The 16,648-nt window shown below is 37.7% G+C and overlaps 1 protein-coding gene across 2 annotated transcripts in view; it reads right to left on the bottom strand.

Moving 5' to 3' along the window:
* Nucleotides 1–16,648, bottom strand: part of FAT3 (FAT atypical cadherin 3) — a 652,719-nt gene that overhangs the window by 96,840 nt on the left and 539,231 nt on the right. For both annotated transcript variants that reach the window (XM_037841083.1, XM_037841084.1), the window contains exons 8-9: nucleotides 5,539–5,814; nucleotides 2,839–3,049 (exon numbers count right to left, since the gene is read on the bottom strand). In XM_037841083.1, coding sequence (XP_037697011.1) covers nucleotides 2,839–3,049; nucleotides 5,539–5,814 — 487 coding nt within the window. The remainder of the gene's footprint in view (nucleotides 1–2,838; nucleotides 3,050–5,538; nucleotides 5,815–16,648) is intronic.

The following is a 16,648-nucleotide window of genomic DNA, read 5'->3' as shown; positions in this document are numbered from 1 at the left end:
ACATTTCAACATCTCAGAGAAGTAAAATATAGAGACCCACGCAATGGTCACCTTCCAGTGATGGCACCAACATGCAATCCTGAGTGATGACTGCTAACAAGGCCAGATCTCTGTGTTCATGTTCATCTTTAATAGTGTCCAGGTGAGCCCACCCTCACTCTGGGCCCAGCACTTTTCTTCATACCCAGAAAGATACATGTTACTGAGACGAAGGGAGTCAGTGTCTGAGCTCCAGTAGCACTCCATAACCGGGCTGTCCCATGATTTCTGACCTGCTTGTCATGGCCCTCAGGATACTGTGCTCATGCATTGGGTCCATAGTGGGCTTCTTGCCTCTTTCCCTTTTCAACACACTAACCTGTTTCCTTGGAATCCACTTCCTGCTTATTCCCTCCTGCTCTACTTAACTCCCTTGAAACTAATCTCTGTTTCTTTTCTTGGAATCTGTGGCTTCTTGTAGACTTTTGGCAACTGGGCAAATGTTGTACCTATCTTATTTATTATTTCTCTAAAACATAGCACAGTGCAGCAACAAAGAAGATGCTCAATAAATATCTGCTGAATGAGTGAGAGGAGAGGTAGACCTAAAAAAGGATTTTTAACCCTCTATCTGAATGCATCTGGGGATACAGTATGCCCCCATTCTAACTCAACTCTTAGTCTTGGTCTCTCCTGTACTGCCACATTCTGGAGCCACCCATGAGCCACTGCTGGCACTAAAATAAATCTTGAACCAAATATAAGACATGAAGCTCTGCCTCAGTCCTTTGGGCCTAAATGAAAAACTTCTGTAGTTACTTTAGAGGGCAGGCAAGAGAGGAAATTTATGGCCCACCAGAGAACAGTGTATAATGTTGTTTCGCAGAGGTTTGTGGGAGAACTCAAAACGTGCACATTACACAGCCACTTGTCATTTGCTTCAGAGTGCTGAAGTATCTGGGATCTTCCTCTCTCCCATCACCATATGGGAAGATACGGGTTTAGTCTAGGACCAGTCCAGGTCTGCTTTAATGTGTCCATCTGCGAAGGGAGCTGGTGACCAACCAAGATTTACTGCACACACTGTAATTTGTATTAGTTTCTTACACATACAATCTAACATCGTTTCGACATAGCAATCATTCCTTTGGGTTTCTGGAAGTTCAGGTTTTCTATGTAAAAGATGTTTTAGGTAAATAATTTTTCTCTCTAGTTTTAATTAATTGTTAAAGAAATGATTGAGTTTCTTCTCTCTGCAAAGCACCATGCTGTAGTCCATGGAGGTTAAAAAGTAAGACCGTCTTTTCAGCTGGATGGTAAGTTAAATTACTCTGTGAGAACCTCCAAACTGGTTTAAAAATCATCTGGAAATCTAAAAGGAGTATACGGAGGAGTCTGAATGACAAATATAAAACCCAGGTAGACACATGGATAAATGTTTAGAAAATGTTAAGAAAAGTAGAAATGAAACCTTATATCTAAATGATAACAATGACATAAATCAATGTATATGCATGGTTCAATATTGGAAAAAGAAAAAATATTATGAGATCAGAAGAAACCATAGAGAGTATATAAAGAGCTGTTGAGTTAGTTGACATTTTCTATACCAATATTTAAATATTCTCTAGACTAAAGTTTCCCTATTATTTGTGAAATTAACAGATCAAGGATTATATAACTAAGTAATAAAAATGTCCTGTAACAAATGAAAGATATAAAATGGCACTTCTAAGGAAATTCTGCCCAGGCTTTGGGTTGAAAGGAAATTCCATGGAAACCTAGAAGAGAAATGGGCACATTTGCTTGGGGCTCCTGACTATTAAAGAAGCAATATACACAAACATATCTATATATTTCATATTAGAGCTTAGCATAGACCCATGTAAAATGTGGGTGCATAATACAGGAAATACTTTCAGATTATCATTTGATACAGGGACTTCTTTTTAGTTTTTGGTTTTCTTCTAATATTTTGTCGTCCCCAACTGTCATTCTAGCATTCATATTTTAAATGAAGTGAAAGGAGCCTTTCCAATACTGGCATGAAAGGAGACAGCATTTGGTATTAGGTATGACAGACATAATGTTGCAGAACGTTTTGGAAATATGTGGCTTGACTACTCAAAAAAGATAGAACAGGGGAAGGGAAAATAGAACAAGTAAAGGATATCTGTCATTTTTAGGTTCACAGTCCGACTCCTTGCTTGGACATTCATGTTTTTCATCACAAATGTTTTTGAGCTACTGATCTTTAAGCTATCTGTAAACTAAGCTACTGCCTTATAGATATTAAAATTAATTTTCAAAAAAATCTCAAATTTAACAAAATGAGGGCCTATATTTATCAGATAGATTAAACAGACAATTCAGGCTCTGCATCTTCAACTACCTCTGCTTCTCAGATTGTCTCTGATGAAGTGAAACTGTGCTTACTGTGGGAGTATAGGAATTCCTGAAACCCACAGCCCACCTGCTGACAAGTAAACAAAGGCATGTACAGATGGGCAGCCATTGGATGAGGGGGAGCTTTGGTTATTTTAGTCTGAGACCATAGCTAGTTGACCCATTGGTAAAAACCATGGAGTTCATTACAATTTCATCTCTCTTCTCCATTCTAGAGAAATCTGAGATTGAACACAGTGAGGGAAACTCTATGCTGTCAATGATGGAAAACATATTACTGAAATGCCAAGAAATTTACACACTATTGTCAGACAAACAGGGCAGTTGCTCGGCCAAAAAATTCATTTGGAGATGTTCCAGAGGTAACTATGTGGATTTTACATGGTGATAAATACTACTGGGGGTCAAATGCCATGCATTGTGCTGAAATCTGTGCAGTGCAATAGCTCTCACCTGCTTCTATGGTATATATGAGTTCTGCATTTTCCCCTTTGTCTTTGTCCAGAGCAGTCACTTGCAGAACAGCTGATCCCAAAGCAGCCGATTCAAACACAGATGCTTCATACAATGGATTGGTAAAATAAGGACTATGATCATTAGCATCTTCCACATTCACAATGACTCGTGCCAAGTTTCTTCGGTAAGGAAACTCCTGATCTCTGACCTTTAGGCAAAATATAAGAAGCAGTGGGACCAAAATCTTATACTGCAGAGAACTCATACGGCTATTTTTGTGGTCCGAACAAAATGAGATAATGCATGCAAAATGCTTGACCCAGTCCCAGGCCCATAGTAGGTGCTCAATAATGAGTGGCATTCTCAAGTTAGGAAACAAATTGAGAGCAGGGGCCACATCAACTTTATTGTTCAGCATTATGCCTGGCCCGTGGTCTGTGCTCCATCTGTGTTTCTTGAACTGATGCCTGGAGGTCACAAACACAGTGCTTTCCTCTGGGTCCCCTCAGACAGTCATCCTCCCGACCCCCACCCCCCTTTGTGTATACAGCTGCTAAGAGAATGATGGATAAAAGCTGCTGCAAAGGGTAAACAGGAAGAGTGGTATTAATGAATATGATGTAGGCATTGTCATTCATTCAACAAACATTTGTTACCTCTTATCTGTCAAGCCTGGCCTTGACTCTGCCTGTTCAACAGGGACTTAGACATAATATCCCTGCCCTCAAGAAGGTTTCAGTTGATTGGGGAGTACAAACAAGTAAATAGGCAGGTATCAAGCATAGCCCTTAACTGCTATGGTGGGGTAAAACAGGGTGTCCTGGAGTGAATAGTAAGAACCTAACCTCATAGTTGGCTTCCTGGAAGAGGTAACAAGAACAAGAAGTGGTAAAATTGGAAGGAGGAGTGGTAGAGGTTTGTGTGCCACATATTTCAGGCAAGCAGAGTCAATATATTAAAATGTCCAGAGAAAGCTGTGACCACAGGAAGAGGAACAGAATCTTAATTTCTAAAACTTCAAACATCCATTTTGGTTTCTTCAAAGAACCTTGCCCAACTGCTTTCAAGTTTCTCCAGCTTTGCATATGACAGAAGCTTGCAAACAATCAATTCTTTAACCACTACGTGATTTGGCTATATTTTGATTTAGAATTAATCAAGTGTATGCTCTTAAGCTTGTTCAATTTTAGACTATAACTTCAGAGAGATGTGAAGAAATTAGAAAATACACTGAGAAGGGCCATCAAAGAGAATGGGGGTTTCAGAGATAGCACCTAGAAGGAATGAGCAAAAGGACTAAAATGGCTTAGCTCAAAGAAAGGCAGCATAAAGGAGTCGTCTGCTCTAAATATTCAGTTACACAAATGATAAATGATAGAGGTGACCAGATTGAATTCTGAGTTTTTTAAGGAAACAAGGAACAGAAATGACTTGAACTGTGAGAATGGAGTTAGTCACAAAGTTTCTACACCTGAGGAAAACACATGCAAAAGTAACCAAGTGAGTGTACTCAATTTCCCTGCCTGTAAACTGCTCTGTCATACCCACAAACCAAGCCAAACTCTTTGTTTTGAGATTACTGGAATTAGGTTTGTTCCAATTGAATGTAAGCTCAAAGAAGCAGGTACTTTGTCTCTTTTGTATCCTTAGTTCCTAGAAAAGTGCTTGGTGCAAATTAGGTGCTCAAGAAATATTTGTTGAATGAATGAATGAAGGGGCAGAGGGATGTATTGCATGGGCTCCGTGAGTCACTGCTTCTGTTCCCTGGAGTCTAAGCTGTAAGCCATAACCAAGGGCATGGCATTCCTTCTTTCTCTTGACCCAGAGAGGTTTCCAGACTTGTGAAGGAGGAATGGCAATTAATGGACATTAATTTCAGCTGCTTGGAAGTCAGTCTTTGTGTGCTTTAAAGCTCATCAGATTAAGTCTCTGTTGCCCCACCTGGTTTTAAGGAATGCAGTGAGGTCTCTATAGGCAGTGGCTATGCAATGTCCTTGGAGTTCTTGGGTGGTTAAAGGAACAGAGGTTAGGCCACAAACCAGTGAAGGGTGTTTCTCATTAACCTAAATTTTACAATTATGTAAAATATATAAAGTTCACTTTAAAAGTAAAGCAGCCTCTCCTGCATAATTTGGAGCCCCATGAACCCCAATTCAGAATGAACAGTCACTGCAGGCTTCAGTGTATTTTGAGCTCTCTTTCGTGTGCCAGCATTTACCATTAGGTCCAATGCCAATACAATAAGTAACAAATCAGTTCTCTAAACTCTTCTAAGGACTGAGCATTGCATAGGTTGAATAAATGATTACTCTTCTGATCAAGTTCCCAAAGAACTTCTTTTAAACTTCTCTATAAAATCTTCTGGATGCAAACCGATACCAGAGCCCGAGGGAATTATGGAAACATGGCTTGTTCCTAACCTCTCCAGTCAGTTCGCCTGTCAGCAGCACTAACTGAGCTGTCCCTGTCTGCAGAAATTTTCTAATATTTCAGTTTGGAAAAAATATGGAGCCGCTATCTAACAACAATAATTCTTTACTGAAATAAAAAGGCAAAAAGTGAATGGAACTCAGCTGTGAAAAGAATAAATTTACTACTACTTACAAAATATAAGGGACCTGTTTTTCTGAAGATTAAGATATGTGCCTTGAATAGTCATGACTCTGTCAGGAAAGCAAATTAGGAGTTTGGTCCTACCATTATGTTGAGAATGTGCTTGTCCTGGGCCTCGTGGTCCAGTCTCTCAGCAGTATAGAGGACGCCGGTGCTGGGGTCAATCCGGAATTTTCTCAGGCTGACAGGGTCAATGCTGCTGTGGACAGCGTAGCTCAGCTTGTTCTTCTCGTCTCTATCTGTGGCTTCAATCTGCAAGATCTCAGTATCTGGAAGCACATCCTCAGAAATTGTCACCTCGTAATTTGGCTGAGAGAATTCTGGGGCATTATCATTATTATCCAGCACTTTGATAAATACCTACAGTTAAAAAAAGACAAGAGTGATGACCAATGCCAACTCACTCATTCCTGATAAAAGTGGCGCCCTCCTCCTCTCTTCCCTCCAACTCCTTGGGTCCTAGCTTCTAGCAGATACGTCAACATGTAGGAAGATCTCTAATAAAAACTCTCTGTAATTAGAGGTTGATGATAAACCAGTAGTTCACATTAGCAGGAACATAAACTGTGAGTTGATCAACACTCTCACTATTATTGGGACTGCCACCCAGAGGTGGTAACTCCACAGAATTATCTGAGACACGATGTAAGAGATCACTAGGTGATTTTCATTGGTCAGCTCCTATTATCTTAAGTTCTTGCTATGTGCTCCTTATGGAGGCAGAGGCAGGATGGGAAAAGTGCCAAAGACGAGGCAAAGGAAAGGCAGGAACCAACACAGAGGTGGTGCTCACACAGTGGTCAGAGCTTCTCCACTGTACTGTCCATCTACTGCAGTTCTTCAGATGGGAGGTGTCGAGCAAAGAATACGGCACTAAAGATAGTTAAAATGCAAAGTTTCCAAATTATTTTCTTTTAAAAAAGCATTTTATTACTAAAACTGTCACATATATAAAAGTAATAGTTGAATGAACCCTCATGTACTCATGACTCAGCTTTGACATTATCAGTTCATGACTAATCTTGTTTCATCTATATTCACACTTAGCTTCACCTCCTCCCCATATTATTTTGAATCAAATCCAAGCCATCATATAATTTCAGTATGTATCTCTAAAATATAGGAACTCTTAAACACACATATACAATAGCATTATTGCACCCAAATAGAGAAAATAGTAACTCGTTAATATCAAATATTCCATTGATGTTCACATTTCTCTCATTTTATTCTCTCGTGTTATATGTGTATGTGTGTGTGTGTTTATAATTTTCCTCATAAATAATGAGGATGCAAGTAAGGCTCAAACTGCACTGGTTGATATGTCCTTTGTTTATCTTTTTTTGCTTTTATTTATTTTTATTTTTTTAAATTTTTTATCGAGATTGTTCACATACCATACAACTATCCAAAGATCCAAAGTGTACAATCAATTGCCCATGGTACCATAGTACAGCTGTGCATCCATCAACACAATTTTTTTTTTCAATTTTTAGAACATTTTCATTACTCCAGAAAAGTAAAGATGAAAAAAGGAAACTCCAATCCTCCCATACCGCAAACCACCCCCCCTCCATTATTGATTCAGATTTTCTATAGTACATTTGTTATCGTTGATGAAAGAATGTTAAAATACTATTAACTGTAGTATACAGTTTGCAATAGGTATATATATTTCTTCCTATACGTCCCTCTATTATTACCTTGTAGTTATAGTGTCATACATTTGTTCTAGTTCATGAGAGGGATTTCTAACATTTGCACAGTTAATCATGGACATTGTCTACCACAAGATTCACTGTTTAATACATTCCCATCTTTTAACCTCCAACTTTCCTTCTGGTGACATACATGACTCTGAGCTTACCCTTTCCACCACCTTCACACACCATTCAGCACTTAGTTATTCTCACAACGTGCTACCATCACCTCTGTCCATTTCAAAACATTTAAGTTCACCCTAGTTGAACATTCTGCTCATAACAAGCAACTGCTCCCCATTCTATATCCCGGCAACTTATATTTCATGTCTATGAGTTTATATATTATAATTAGTTCCTATCAGTGAGACCCTGCAATATTTGTCCTTATGTGTCCGTCTTATTTCACTCAATATAGTGCCCTCAAGGTTTCTTCATCAATCCATTTTTTTTAAGACGGCTTTGTTCACACACCAAACATTCCATCCTAAGTAAACAATCGTTGGTTCCCTGTATAGTCACATATTTATGTATTTAGCACCATCGCCACTATCTATATAAGGACACCTCCATTTCTTCCAAAAAGAAGGAGGAAGAGTCAACAAAGGTAGAGGGACAAAAGAAAAAAGAAAAAAGAGAGAAAAAAAAAACCATGACAGCTAGAAAACAACAAAAGGAAAGATAGCATTAAACTAAAGTAGAATAAAGAGTCAGACAACATCACCAATGCCAGGAGTCCCATACCCTTCCCCTATGTCCCCCCCACCCCATATGCATTTAGCTTTGGTATATTGCCTTTGTTATATTAAAGGAAGCATAATACAATGTTTCTGTTAATTATAGTCTCTAGTTTGCATTGATTGTATTTCCCCCCCAATCCCACCCTATTTTTAACAACGTGGAATGTTGACATTCAATTGTTCTGCCTCATGTAAAAACATATTTGTACCTTTTATTACAATCGTTGAGCACCCTAGGTTTCACTGAGTTATAAAGTCCCAGTCTCTATCTTTGTCTTTCATTCTGGTGTCCCACATGGTCCTAACCTTCCTCTTTCAATCATGCTCACAGTCTTCTTTGTTCAGTGTACTTACATTGATGTGCTACTATCTACCGAAATTGTTTTCCAAAGCTCTTACTCAGGGCTTTTCCTTTCTGTCTGCAGTGCTTCCTTTAGTGTATCCTGTTGAGCAGGTATCTTGTTCATAAACTCTGTCATTGTCTGTTTGTCAGAGAATATTTTAAGCTCTCCCTCATATTTGAAGGACAGCTTTGCTGGATATAGGATTCTTGGTTGGCAGTTTTTCTCTTTCGGTATCTTAAATATATCACCCCACTTCCTTCTTACCTCCATGGTTTCTACTGAGAAATCCACACATAGTCTTATCAAGCTTCCTTTGTATGTGATGGATTGCTTTTCTCTTGCTGCTTTCAGGATTCTCTCTTTATCTTTGATGTTTGATAATCTGATTAGTAAGTGTCTTGGTGAAGGCCTGTTCAGATCTATTCTGTTTGGGGTATGCTGTGCTTCTTGGATCTGTAATTCTATGTCTTTCATAAGAGATGGGAAATTTTCATTAATTATTTCCTCTATTATTGCTTCTGCCCCTTTTCCCTTCTCTTCTCCTTCTGGGTCACCCATGACATGTATGTCCCTGCGTTTTGTGTTGTCATTCACTTCCCAGAGATGTTGCTCCTATTTTTCCAGTCTTTTCTCTATCTGTTCTTTTGTGTGTAGGCTTTCAGGTGCTTTGTTCTCCAGTTCCTGAGTGTTTTCTTCTGCCTCTTGAGATCTGCTGTCGTGTGTTTCCATTGTGTCTTTCATCTCTTGTGTTGTGCCTTTCATTTCCATAGATTCTGCCAGTTGTTTATTCGAACTTTCGATTTCTACCTTATGTATGCCCAGTCTTTTCATTATACGGTTCATCTCTTTTGCCATATCTTCCCTAAACTTTTTAAATGGATTTAGAATTAGTTGTTTTAATTTCTGTATCTCAGTTGGAGTGTAAGTTTGTTCCTTTGACTGGGCCGTAACTTTGTTTTCCTTAGTGTGGGTTGTAGTTTTCTGTTGTCTAGGCATCTGATTTCCTTGGTTACCCCAATCAGGTTTTCCCAGACTAGAATGGGCTCAGGTCTCAGAAGGAGATAATAGTATCACATCTCCTTGAGGGTGTGTCTTAGAAGACTGGTACACCCTATGATGCCTCAAGTCACTGTACTTTTCTGCCCAGGAGGTGGCACCTGTCAGCCTGTAGCTCCAGACTGGTGTAAGCAGGTGTGGCCCAGGCTCTGAGTCTGGTTCTGAATGGAAGGTGGGTAGTAGAGCTTGGCACCACCTTCTTCCTCTTGGGGAAAATATATACGGGAGAGGTCATTTCCATTTGAATAGTCTCTCTGCCTATGCTATCTCCATACTTGTCTGGGTCAGAGTGCTGGGAACTGAAAATGACTGAGGCTTTCTCCACTGAACTGAAAAAGGGACAGAAAACCCCCTTCAGGGCCAGTCCACAGCCACCCTCCAGCTCTCCAAGGTCAGTTGGTCACCAAAAGCCTTTGTCTGCTTATTGGAGATTTGTAGCTTGTATTAAGCAGTCCACATTTGTTAATTAAAACCCCAGTTGGAGCTCAGCTGAGCTATATTTGCTTGCTTGGAGAGTGCTGTACTCCAGCACTGCGAGGCTTTGCAGTTCGGGCCATGGGGGCAGGAGGATCCCGGCTTGGATCCGCAGTTTTTACTTACAGATTTTATGCCGCGATCTTGGGCATTTTTCCCAATCCAGGTTGGTGTATGAAGAGTGGACAGTCACGTTTGTCCCCCTGCAGTTATTCCAGATTATTTACTCATTCTTGGTTGTTTATTAGTTGTTCCAGGGGAAAAACAGTTTCTACTCCTCTTTATGCCACCATCTTCTTCTGTCCTCCACCCCTTTGTTCATCTTTTAATCTGTAGGTTCTGCCTCCATCTCTATTTCCTTTTTCATGCTGTTACTGTTGATGTTGAAGAAATGGAGTCATATGATCTTTAGTTTCCATGGTCTGCTCATTGCATCCCCATAGTTTGTTCTACATGTCCCTCTATCCCTTGTATTTCTTAAAAATTGGTAGTGTGATATAGGAGACCTGATAAGATTGAAGTTTAAATTTCTTTCTCCTTCCTTCCTTTGTTCCTTCTTCTTTCCTCTTTCCCTTTTTTTTCTTTTTCTTTCTTTTCTTCTCTTTGTTTCTTTTCTGACAGCACTCTTTAATAGGTACTAAAATGCACTTAAATCTGGTGGCATATTTATTTATTATAATTTATTAAAATCACAAAATGCTAATGTTCTAATTCTACGATTTCTTCCTCATTTATTAACTGGAATAGTTCTGTAAAAAGAAACTTCTCATCAGCTATTGGGTTACTCTGAAATCCAGGTCATGTGGGAAAGGCAAGATAAATACTGAATTCTTTCTCTTTATTTACTATTTCAAAATAACGAGTTGGTTCCCTAGCATTCTCCCAAAGTGATCAATGAGGGTTTTTTCACCAGGCATCATGATGAACTCATGAATTTTGACGCATTTGATGTTTTATTCCACTGAAGTTAGTATACTTACGGATGCACAAGTTGACCCTTCTTTGGCCAGTGGGAGTCTCTTCAAGTTGCCTCCTAAGATCTTTTGACCTGCCCTAGTAGGAGTCTTTGATAGCTTCCTTGCTTTCTGGTAATTGCTACTGGAATTTTTTTCCAAGGTTACCTTGTATGTTTTCTGTCCCAAACTGGTCATGGTTCCTTTTAAGTAAGAAATGGTATTTAGAGACCCCCAATTTGTGTGCTAGGAAAGCTCATTATTCCTGGATTGGCTGTTCTTTCTAGGTTTTCTTTTCCTCCTGGAGGATAAAGTCAGAAAAGATTTTTAAAAATAAATATTTCATGAGTTCATACTGATGAATTTGATAAATTATAAATTAAAACTAGGCCTTCAAGGTTTTAACTTAATCTCATTGTTTTTACATCTGCATTTCCTTTCTCCTATGTTGAAATTCCTGATGGTCAATGACATCATCATAATTGCTTTATCTGGAATACAGCTGCAAAAGTCTCAGAATAATATCAACATTTACTATTATATTACAATTATGATCATTCAAAACAATTTACTATTATTTTGTAGTTCTTTTTCTCCTTAGGATTTATCTCACTAGGGATATGTATCAACTATGTTTAAAGTCTTTTAGAATAATTCTTCCCTTTGCAGATACACCACTAACTGATACACATTTAAGTTCCCTTGTTTCCATTTACTTTCAAATTACAGACTTTCTATTTTTAACACAACTTTGTTTTTTATTTTATGTAAAGGCACCAAAGTCAAACTTACAAGAAAGGCATATTCAAAGAAGTCTAGCTTCTACATCTTTCCTCTTCATCTCCTACAGGTAACTGCCTTTTTTTTTTTTTTTTTTTTTTTTGCTATGGTTTACCCATCTATTTTGTTAATAGAAATATACTGTATTCACTTTTCTACACCATGCTAGTTCAGGTAACATTGTACTAGTGGTTCTCAACTGGGGACAATTTGCAGGAGACATTTCGCAATGACAGGAGATATTTTTGGTTGTCATATCTGGCCTCAGGGAGGGTGCAGCTAGCATCTAGTGTGTACGGGGCAGGAATGCTGCTAAACATCCTTCAATACACAGGACAGCCCCCTGCAACAAAAAATTACCCGTCCCAAAATGTCACTAGTGTTACTGTTGGGAAACCCTGCATTATATCCTGAAGACTGATCACTCCATAAGAGTATAGAGATCGTCCTCCAATGATGCTGTGGTTTGGAACTGTATGTACCCCAGAAAATCATGTTCTTGAAGCTAATTGATCCCTGTGAGTGTAAACCTACTGTAAGTAGGTTTTCATATGGTTAAGGCATGGCACAGGGTGGGGTCTTAATCATCCTTCTGGAGTCCTTTATAAAGGAGAGAGAGAGAGAGAGAGAGAGAGAGTGAGAGAGAGTCACTGAAGTAAGATGCTGAAAGCAAGAATACCTAAGAATATCTGGAAGAGAAGGGAGACACCAGCAGATACCACCATGTGCCTTGCCATGTGACAGAGAAGTCAAGGGTTGCTGGCAGGTAGTCTTCAGAAAGAAAGCATTGTCTGGATGAAGCCTTGATTTGGACATTTTCACAGCCTTAAAACTGTAAATCTGTAAGCTAATAAATTCCCATTGTTAAAAGCCAACCCATTTCATGGTATATTGTTTTCAGTAGCCTAGCAAATTAAAATAAATGGATAGCTATACTATAGTTTATTCACTCAGTCCTCAATTTATATTCATTTAGGATATTCCAATTTTGGTTCTTAGAAATAGTATATAATGAACTATAAAACCTTGTCTTTTCATATTTTTGTTAGTGTATCTTTAGGTACCTAAAAGTGGGATTCCTTGATCAAGGGTTAAGTGCTCATATAGCTTGGCTAGATATTTCCACATTCCCCTCCCCAGCAGTTTTATCATTTTGCATTCCCACAAGCAACATATCACTGTCTTTTCACACAACCTTGCCAAGAGTGCATGTGGTAAAACTTTTGGATTTTTACCAATCTGATAAATGAGAACTGGCATCTCAGTGAACTTTTAATTCGCGTTTCTCTTATTATGAGTGAAGTTGAGTATCTCTTCATATGTTTAAGAGCCATTTGCATTCTTTTTTCTGTTAACTTGTTTATATCAGCTCATTCTTCTATGAGTTACACTGCCTTTTTCTTCTTTATTTTTGGAAGTTTGGTGACATAAATTGCAAATATGCTTTCAATTTTTGTCATTTATTTTTACTTTGCTCATTGTGTTGTTTTTGCTATGCAAAGTTTTCATTTTATTTTTATGTAATCAAATATATCAAGTTTTTCCCTTGTTTCTGGATATTAGGTCAGTTTAGAACATTTTCCTCACTTTCAGATTATAGATGAATACACTCATTTTAAAAAAACAGTATTTGTCTGTTTCATTTTCTTACATTTACATCTTAATCCATTTGGAATTTTTCCTGGTATATTATGTGATGAATGTAACCAGTTTTGTTTTTTTTTTTTCCTTCTGGAATTTCTCTTTGGTTCCATTGGTTTATCTTTCTATTCATGCATCAATATAAAAATGTTTTAATTATAGATGCTTAATACTATGTTTTAATGTCTACAAAGGCTAGATTCTCTCATTGTTCTTTTTCAGGAATTTCCTGGCTAGTCTTGCTTGTTGTTCTTCCAAATAACTTTATAATTAGCTCATACAGCACTGGGAAAAAACTCGGTAGTCCTTTTAATTTGGATTATGCTAAACATATAAGTAAACTTAGGGAGAACTAACTTCTTTTTAACATAGTCTTCTACCCAATAATATGGTTTGTCTCTGTGTTTGTTCAAATCTACTATTTGATTTTTCAGGGGTGTTTTATAATTTTCTTCAAATAGGTTTTGAACAATTTTTATAAGTTTTATAAGTTTTGTAAGTTTATGTATGTACTGTCCTACACAGGGTCTTCTCTTCCATTATATCTTTTCACTGTGAAATATACACACACACACACACACACACACACACACATCTGAGGTAACTATATAGGCTATTGACTTTTGTATGTTAATTTTATAACCTGCTACTTTATTAAATTTTTCTATCATTTGCAGTTTTTCTATTTACTCTTTTGAGCTTTTCAAGTACATAATATACCGTATGCAAATAAAAGTAGTTTTACTTTTCTTATTGACACAAAATGCTTTATCTTGTCTAATTACACTGGCTAATTATTCCAGCACCATGTTAAATAGTGGTGGAGATAGTGGACACTGTTGACTCATTCTTCACTAATAGGAAACCCTCTAGGGACCTTCCATTGAAAAGATGGTGACATTTGGCTGCATTCTGGAAAATTATTTACGGTTATTTATCATGGTTATTCTTGTAAATAGCAGCACTATACTCATTTTGGTACAGTTACGCTTTTTTGAGTGAGAGAGAAAGGGTGACACTCTCACCTGTGCCAAGATTTGTGCATGAGAATGAGCCTCATATTGGGACAAACTTTGCCCTGTGAGTTGTGGCAGAAAAAGGACTAAAAAGTGTGCCTATAGAGTTGTGAGTATTATCTTATCTCCACTGAGTTTGAAAAATCATACCAGATTCTCTGAATGCCAATTCCTTCTTTAAAAAGTTCAAGTTAACTTAGTCAAGATGCTAAAATATTTGTGTTCAGAGAAGCAGTTATGTTAACAAGATATAAAAAAAAAGGAAAAAACAAGCCTTGGTGGCCAGCAATTCTGCCCTGACCTTCACAAAGTTTCAAAGTTGATGTGCTCTTGAAAAGCTTGCCTCTTCTTTCTTGCTTTGTCCTGTGCCTAATCTACAGTCAGAACAAGCGTTTCCCTGTAAAAGACTTCCTTCTCCTCATTTGCTTTTTATTTCCCACAGTTGGGGCCATTTGTGAGCTCCTGAACTAACAAACAAAGCAAAGTAACTCTCAAAGATGTTGTGTTCAAAATGGTAATTGAAAGGCCTAAAGAAGTACAATGGAATCAAAGCAGGAGAGAACCTGAATGGAAGAAGTCTCTTCAGAGCCAGTTTCAATGCTGCCCACCACAAACACTTTGGGTTTTGCAGACTTGTCTAAGCCAAGTCTGGGTAGATGCCAAAACCTGCTTCAAAAAGGCTCACATCATGAAGAATCCATGGGGTGAGTTGCAGGGTCCCTGTCTTTTAATAGACTTGATTAAGTCCTAAATTACTGAAATTCTGTTCTGCCTCTGCTGCATTTCAAAACCATATTTAAAACATTTTATAGATGTGATTTCAAGGTTGATGCCTCTTGTATTCTCCCTAAGCTTACAAATTTTGTTTTTGAATGTGGAAGTATAAAAATTATGTCGGCTTGTACTTGTTTTACAATTTCTATCACTAGATCGTACTCATTTCTTAGACACTTTATCCCTCGTTTACTAATGTAGAAAAGGATAAGGATGTGCCCAAAGTTGCAATGACTAAAGCCAGATTCAAACCAAGGTCTGATGAAGCTAAATCCTGTATTCATTCCATTATACTATGTCCATGTGAATTTAAATTATATACACATAATTGTAAACATACACACCATATATGTGAATATGCTTACAAATATTACATGTCTTGCCCTACAGAAATCTTAATTTGCAAAATAGATAAGTGACATGACCATTCTCATTTCAGGAACATTAATCACAGAATTATTTTAAATAGAAATTCCCTGCTGTCTTTAAAATTGGAATCCATTTTCAAAAATTGATTTACTCATAAGTTGTCAGGCAACTGATCTATTACATACAGTGAAATTTAACTCTTATTATCTTTTTAACAGAAAGTCTCACATTTTAAGAGTTGGCTTGATGCTCTGGTTTATCTATATAAAATTGCACTTTTTCCAACATTTTCCTAATCTAAATAATCAAGGAAGGTTTTGGCTACTCCCTTTTTCATCTGCTAAGAGAGAGATGACACTAAAGGAGATGAGAGAAAACCCTAGGGAATCATGGAGCAGCTTTAGCAAAAGGTTTTTGGGTCCCTCCTATTGTTTTAAGGAAATAAGGGCTTCGGGGAAGGGATAAAATAATACCCGAATGTTCAAGTTAAAAATCTGCTTTTTAAGGAAGCGGGCCAGTTAGGGACTCCCAATGCATCACTTAAAGACAAAGAAGAGGGATGGCATCCTCAAGGCTGCAGTGGGAGAGGCTAACCTTAGGAAGGCAGGTCACAGGCCTTCCAGCCCCAGTGAATGCAAATTCTTCGGCAGAAAGACTTTACATCCAATCCCAATTAATTGCTTTTGTGGGGTTTAAAACCGTGGAGCTTATCCGAAGGAGATTATTAATCTCAGGTTTGACTGTGAAGCATAAAAACACAAGCTGATTTTCATATCTTTATAGATCAAAGCATGACTTTAACAAGAAAAACATATTAAAATCACAAAATCACATATCACACATTCCTGAACCAAATTAATGCAATTTTTAGATTACTATGTGGACATTAATATCTCTGCTGTCTTTCATGAATAACAGTAAATTCTACTTATATACTACTTTATAGTTATCAGGTATATTATTTCAATTTTAAGTAATTGAGAGCCAAACTGTAATAATAAAAACTGTATCTGTCTAGCACATCATAAATATCAAAGAATCTATATTTTTACAACAATCTGTGAGGCATGGAAAGTCTTATCTCCATTTTTCAGAAGAAATTTAGTCTCACAGAGACAGAGCTATCTTCTCAGCAGCTGGTTAAGGGATGACTTGATCTTGGATCACCCAATTCAGGGTCAGTGCTCCTTCCACAATACCAAATATTTTCCCTAACAAAATTAAATTGCGTATTTTGTATATATAGGGAAAATTTCCTAGGCTGGTATGTGATTTTGAGAGGGAAGTAGTTATGGGTGTTTGTACCTCTTCATCTTTGCACATCTAGGCAGTTGTGCCTCAGATTCT

Source organism: Choloepus didactylus, chromosome 6, assembly GCF_015220235.1.
Source record: "Choloepus didactylus isolate mChoDid1 chromosome 6, mChoDid1.pri, whole genome shotgun sequence".
NCBI lineage: Eukaryota > Metazoa > Chordata > Mammalia > Pilosa > Megalonychidae > Choloepus > Choloepus didactylus.
The sequence above is the reverse complement of the archived record's forward strand: the minus strand, read 5'-3'. Positions and strand labels throughout refer to the sequence as shown.